This window comes from Chaetura pelagica, unplaced genomic scaffold (assembly GCF_000747805.2).
Source record: "Chaetura pelagica isolate M959 unplaced genomic scaffold, ChaPel_1.0 scaffold88, whole genome shotgun sequence".
NCBI classification, from domain to species: domain Eukaryota; kingdom Metazoa; phylum Chordata; class Aves; order Apodiformes; family Apodidae; genus Chaetura; species Chaetura pelagica.
In genome coordinates this window covers 1,754,971-1,762,106 of record NW_009954313.1, presented here as the reverse complement: position 1 = coordinate 1,762,106, position 7,136 = coordinate 1,754,971, and the positions used below count along the sequence as shown (strand labels likewise).

At 35.6% G+C, this 7,136-nt stretch overlaps 1 protein-coding gene across 1 annotated transcript in view; it reads left to right on the top strand.

Annotated features, from left to right (window-relative positions):
- The first annotated feature begins 2,158 nt into the window (after positions 1-2,158).
- Positions 2,159-7,136, top strand: part of GSTCD (glutathione S-transferase, C-terminal domain containing) — a 55,327-nt gene continuing 50,349 nt past the window's right edge. Inside the window, exons 1-3 of the mRNA XM_010004114.1 lie at positions 2,159-2,585; positions 4,052-4,513; positions 7,031-7,036. Of these exons, the coding sequence (XP_010002416.1) occupies positions 2,175-2,585; positions 4,052-4,513; positions 7,031-7,036 (879 nt within the window). The 5' untranslated portion in view covers positions 2,159-2,174. The remainder of the gene's footprint in view (positions 2,586-4,051; positions 4,514-7,030; positions 7,037-7,136) is intronic.

Below are 7,136 nucleotides of genomic sequence, written 5' to 3'. Positions count from 1 at the left end.
GCACCTGTCTCCCAGGGGTTCTCTCTTAAAGGCATTTAGAAGAACAGACCTTTCCTGAGTATAACCTTGGCTTCATTACAAAATCTGGAATCTCGCCTAAAATGGTTGAGGGAAGTGACTTAAGATACCATGAACTAAATGAAGCAGGCTACATGCATATTCCCATTTTCTGACACTGTCAATAGAATGAACTGGGTGGCTTATCCTAGTCTTGGTTTATCTGGTTTGCATGATTTCTGTGTGTAATGTATGTACCTGAGGATAAGAATAGTTGAATTTGACCAGACAAATTTCAAGTCAAATTTCAAACTTCAAGAATACAGGTGGATTAATAGGACAGTGTCAGCTGCAGCATTCACTGGGTTGAATAAGGAGTAGACCAGTAACTATCAAGTCATTATTTCCATTCAGTTACTTTCTCTAGGACTGACTGACGGCTGCTGTCTTATTACTCATTGCTATGGGGTAGAAGTAATTTTATCCAACATACTGGAGGAGAATTCACATTGACAGTGTTCACCCTTTCATCTGCCAGTTTTCATAGCAGACCATTTTAATCAGCAGGCTGATTAAGGAGTACCTCTATTTGGGCATCTTTCAAGTATTTTTATTTTTAGTCTGATGAGTTATTATCCTCTGTGGGGAATCAGTGCTTCAGAGGTACTGCTCTAGAATAAAGTGGGCAAGGGTCAGTGTACCTATTGAGAGTACCTGTGTGGTGAAAAGGTTAGTGTTTTACTTGTGCAGTCCTGAGTGATGGATTTGGAATAATTTATAAGAGAAGGTGATTAACAGATGGTAACTACAGCATAATATACTTTGGAAATAGAAACCTCTTCAGAATCTACCAAAATGTTTAGAAGTTTTATACAGTATGATGATGACCAAAATAGCACTGTCAACCAGAAGAAAAAAAATCAGTGAAGTTATTTGTAAGGTGAATGTATAATTTTGAGTGGCTGGAGTGGCCAGGAAAAGATGGGGTTTAAAAATACTTCACTGTAACGATCAGTGTTATGACCTTTACTAAGTGGCAGGTGAGCTTGATTCTGTTCTTCCACTGCCTGATTTTGGACAGTGGCCCAGTGGTAGGTAATATAAAACAGTAAATTTGATGTACACATCTACATGGAAAAATAATTCAGTATTCTAGAAATAGAAAATTAAAAACTTTTTCACTTAAAAAAAAAATACATTATATTCATGTAGATGAACAGAGACCTTATTAATCTAGATAGTTATTTGAAACACTGGTGCAATGTCACTTGTGACTTACAGATTTATGTGTATTTAAAATATCCTGTCTTTCCTAGCAACATTGAGATTTCTTCCTATAATAAAACTTTCTTCTATAATGATTGTTTTAAGAGTGCCATCTAGTGTCTAAAGCTTTTAAATTCGAGTTGTGGTGTTTAAGTTAATGGATAATTTTGAGTGTGGAGCAAAAAAAAATATTAATTATTGTTTCATATGACATTGATATGGAATAGTTTAATAAGATATATTTTTTTAATGAGAAGACATTAATTTCATCTATGTTACTGTTACTTACATTAGATTTGTGTTTGAGGTGTTCATGTAGCATTCTTGAAATGAACATGTTTTTTCTTGTCATATGTCCTCTTGGCCTTCAGTTAGTATCTTACCAGGCTCTAGACTAATTTTAAGGCAGAAACCAATATTATGGCCTAAACACCATAAATATATATAAAATAAATAATTACAGAAAGATAAATGTATGTATTAGAAAACTGGCTGTTGTAGTTATGTGCTCAGAAACTTTTTTCAATAACATATGGTTAATATTCCGAAAGATTTGATTTGAAAGAAAACACACCTTGCTTTAAGATAAAATTAAATACTTTATTTTAGTTTTATGTGTTTTGTTAAATGTCAGAAATACATTAAAATGTAAAAAAAAATACACAGATCATTACTCTAACAGTGATTTATATGTGAAGAGACAGTGTATATATGAAATTATTCTCTACTCTCAAGAAGTGCCTGCAGTCCACTTTTTCAGGCAGGATGTCTTTAACAATGTCTTATAGTAAAATCAGTTTTACCAGGGAGTGAAAGAACCAGTGTTTCAGATGCTGTTTTTTTCTGTTTTGTATTCTTTTATCAATGTTGTGTTCTGATTTCTATTTCAGGAGCTTCAGCTCAGGAGGAAGATGAAAGAAAGTGTTGCTGAGGAGCATTTGTATTTGGGTTTTTCTCATCAGGACAAAGATAGTATCTTTCCTCTTCATACATCTATTTCACTGTTCTTGCTATCCTACTGTGACTGCAAATTATTCAAAGTTTTCTTAGTGCCAACTGGTGAAAATGTGGATGATCAGTTTATGACAAAAAACCTCCTTGGTGATCTTGAGGCCCATGTAATCTCCAGATGTCAGCTTCCAGTGGTTGTTCAGAGCTGCTGTTTACCTGCTGTTGTTGTGAAAGATGGCAAGTTCTGTCGAGCTGGGCTTTCTGTTGTCTTAAGGCATATAATACAGAAGACATATGAGGCAGATCCATCTAGAAAGGATGTTTTGGAACTCTTAGGCTTTAAGAAGACCTGCTTAAAAGCCTGTGCTGAAGTGAGTGCATCTCTTTCTCTCAGATACATTAATAGGATTTTTTATGACAGTTAAATAGTCTGAAGTAGACTCTTAATATTGATGTAAAGAAAATTATTTTAGTAAGTTAATTTGCTTAGAAAATTAAATTTCCTCAATGGAAAATTATCTGTATTTTGGCATAAAGATAAAAAAGTAATTATTTTTAAACATACTACTTTTTAACAGCACAAAAAGAACCCTAAGATTTAAAAAATGGATCAGATCTTTGTTTCATGTCTAGCAGTGTAGTTTCAATGAGTTATAAAGTGCAGCTCCTACAGTTTGAAGTAAACTAATACCAATTTTATTATTAATTTTTATTTCAAGAGCCATCATATACTATTGGCCTTCATCACTGCCAAGATGTGCTTCTGGCTTATATTTAGCTCACCAGGGCATCCGATACTTGGCCAGGTAGCCAGTCCCTAGCCTGTACCACTACAGGGGTTTAGGCCATGCTATATGTGTGGGATGTTTTACTGAGTTCCAGGAAGCTCCTGTCAGCCTGGTCTCTAGTCTGTGTAGGAGTGCTCTGCTTCTAGCTGACCTTCAGCTGGAGTATGAACCGTTAACCATTACTACCCTTTGAGTTGATAATTTCAGCCCATGTATTACATAGTAGTTTGCTCATGTGACAGTTCCTCCCTCTAGAGTTGCATTCCTCACTGCCTTCAGGAGGTTGAGCTCCATTATTTCATGATTGCTACATCCGTGGTTGCCATTGATTAACTGTACTCCCAACGAATTTATCACTGTGAGTAGCAGAACAGGGGAAGCACATCCTTGTGTTAGTCCATCTAGCCCTAGCATAAAGGAATTGTCCCTGATGTCTTTCAGAAACCTCTTGTTCTAATCTCTTCTTGGAACTGCTGGAAAACTTGATTCTATGTTTCAGATGGCTGCAAAGTGAGTCAACTGAGTAAGAAAGGACAAGAGTTTAAAAGTTTGAAAATGTTTAAGTACAGATAATAAGAAAAAGAGCACAAAAATAATAATTTGTAAAAAACCCACTTTTTTAAAGGTGTTGCTTGTTAGACGAAAGTTTCTTTATGTTGGATGCTAGAAAAACACTGTAAAAAAATATGCTCAAAATCTGTTTGGTTCTGGTTTTATTGCCATCACTTGGTAGAGGTGACATACATAAATTGATCACAGCTTTGCTTCTCATGAATTATGCAGCCACCCTAATCTTGTGCCAATAATAAGGAATAAAAATATGCTATACTGGATAACTGTTCATTGTTATGTATAAGATTTAGCTTCCAAATTCTGCTATTGCAAAAATAATACAAAATACCTGAGCTTCTGGAGTTATCAAAGAATGTATTAAAAGCTGGAGTTACCATCTTTGGATGGAATTTCTTTGCTTAAATGTGTACAAAAAGGTACCCTGGGTTTTGTTTCACTTTCTGTACAGACATTAATTGCATAAATTTATCTGACAGGTTAGCCAGTGGACCAGACTTTGTGAGATCAGCATACCTCGGGCTGTTGAAGGATTTTTGACGGCGTCTCCTGAGGACTGTCAGGCTGTTCCTCCTCACATTCTACAACTGGAAAGGAAGCTTGGAGAACCTGTCCGAGTACATAATGATGACAAAATTCGAAGGCAAAAACTTCAACAACAGAAAGCAGGTGCCAAGGCTGCAGTGCCTGTGCTTGGTAAAGAAGCAACAGAGGAAGGAAGAACAGTGGAGATGCATGAACACCCACTCCCAAGTTTGGAACTGAGCGTAGCTTTCTCCAAGCTACTTGTCCAGGAAGTCCCAGATGCAGTCAACAGGGAATCTCCTTGCATCAGGAGAACAAAAACCTCTGATCTTCCACTGCTGGACCACGTTTTTGCAGAAGGCCTTTATTTTACCTTGACAGATGTAGTGCTTTTGCCATGCATCCATCAGTTCTTGGTAAGATGGCAAGTTCTGCAAATACTAAGTAGTGTGTATGTATTATTTTTTTTTAAGAACTGAAACATTGTTAAATATGTTAATTTAAAATATATTGTGCTGTTTGCAATGTGAACTTAACCTTAAATATAAAATTTGTCTTTGTTTTTGTACAATCAAAAAACAGGGATTGGTGAGATCACCAAAATTCCTTCTAAATACATAGCATATTAATACTTAGTAAACGCTGTTAATTGTTAAAATATTACGCTGAAATATTTTGGGCACCAAGTTGCCCAGAAAATTCCTCCAGGAAGATACTTAAAATGGACACTTAAAATACATTCTAATATGCATAAAGCGTAAAGTAGGTAAGTCCACACTTGCCTTTTGCGGAGTTGCATGTTTTCCTCTCAGTGTGTAATTTTTGGAAATGCCAAAAGTGTGATTTATTCAAACAAATCTTTGTCTCTTTTCTTCTTTGCAGTCAACCTAGCATGTTCCCGATACTGGACAAACACCAGTGGGCTGTTCTCAATTGCCTTGTCTTTTTCATTCATATCAGGAGGTTTTCACAGCACAAGCACAAAGATACATAAACTGTGTGTGCTAGCAAAGTAATATGGACACTATGCAAAATTTCATTCCAGTGATAGGACTAATTTGTATCTTGTGATATGTTTAGAGATCTGAGAAGGTCCCTCAGTCTTTTTATGGAGGAATTTGAAACCTTCAGAGTGTCATCAAAATATAACAGGAAAAGCACTGACACAGCTGGCAGTTAGGGCACCATGTAGAATGTGGAAAACTGAGGAATAAATCTTTGTTCCCCAGAATACAGTGTTGTTGCAGAAATGCTGTTGCAAGTGGCAAAGCTGATTTTAGAGGTACCTGCACTTCAGAATGCAGTTTGCCAGGCTATTGCCTGTGTCAACTCAACTGATGTAGGCCTGAGAAGGAGATCCTGTATGCGTGTGTGTGTTGGTGGTAGTTTTTTGTATAGGACTTACTTATTAAGTGTCATTGTTTTGCAGATTCTGTTGTAAAAAATACAACATCTGGATTAGGAAAATACATAAAAATGTTTGGCACCTAATAAAGCCATGCAGTTTGTTCTTTATTTCCTTTTTTTTTTTTTTTAATCCCCTCCTCAAACCTGCTTTTCTCCCTCAACTGTTTTTTTCATATGTGGAAAGAGGTAGGGCTTAGTAGTGCAAGTGACTTCAGCTCAGCTTCAAAACCAATTCTCCAGTGGGAAAAACTTCTGTGGCGTTGTACAGTCTGTGTACTAAGTTTTTTGAGGATGTATACACAGAAAAGAACTAAGGAAACAATAACTGTGTCTGTATTATCCATGACAGTAAAATGATACAACAAAGTTGTCTGTTACCAGTATTCCTGCAATTAGGCTGTGAGATTGATAGCTAAATCAGTGTCTGTTGCCAGGAAGAGCTCTGAGTGAAGTTGGTATTTGCATTATGATTTTGAAAGTTGTTTTTCCAAATTTGCTATATGGCATTTGAAAACAAATTCCTGGAGAAGATGCTGTCAGTCATATTCAGAGAAACAATCTCTAAAATCAAGATAATTGTGAGCTAGCACTAATATGTGATATATGTCCATTTATAACTTCTTTAACCAAGATAATAATTCTCAGTGGATTTCTGTATGTTGACAGCAATATGGGAGTCCAGAAGTAGGTTAAAATTACTACCTTTGAATTAAAAAGAAGAGTTGGTTTACAGAAATTGTTATTAATTAATCTCTGCTTTGTTTGTTTTGCAAATTATGCGATTGGGAATTAACAGCAGGTTCTGTATGGATGATGCTAAAAAAATGTAGTAAGAGAAAATACTTTCCTATTGTTTTAAAAGCTTTAATGTATTTCAGTCTTACATATTTTTCCAAGGCCTTTTTAAATAAGAGGATAACTTTGTACAGTAATGTTCGATTTTCTGGTGCAAGGCATTTGAGGATTCTTGGATCAGATGGATAATTAATTTCGGCAATCATATTGAAATTGTTCTGTATGTGTACTGTGAGCAGCTGAGAATGCTGTATTTATTTGCTTTGCATGTGTGATCCTTGAGCCCTAGTGGTCTGCAGGTTATGAATGACACATAATACATTTTTGTTAGTTCACACCAAGGATTGTCCTATAAAACTGGCTTTCTTTTTAATTTTTACCAAAATTAAAAGGAGCTCTGGGATAACGTTGCTTTATTTCTGTTTTCTGGTGAATGATCACTTTTCTAAGCAATTATACCTTGATTCCTACAGTTACCCAAAACTAATGGCTTGCATCTGAAAGCTTTTTGCAGGCAGTGAGTTGAAACTGCTTTTGTTGATGGAAGTGCCAGAGTTTAATTCTGTATTAAAATGCTATTTATCACATATATAACTGGACTTCCTGGATCATGTTTGAAAAATAATTAGAATTGCACTTCCACTTTGCTTTAGGGTGTGAATAATAATGAAGTCTTCCATGGGTGTGTGTCTGGAAAGTATCATACAATAAATACAAGGAGACCTGACTAGGTGATTGTAACTGTAATTAGCAAAATAAGATAATGAAGCTGAAGAGGTGTTTTTCGTTAGCTCATTAAATTTCTGTTATCTTTCTGAGGTTAGCTTTGTTACAATT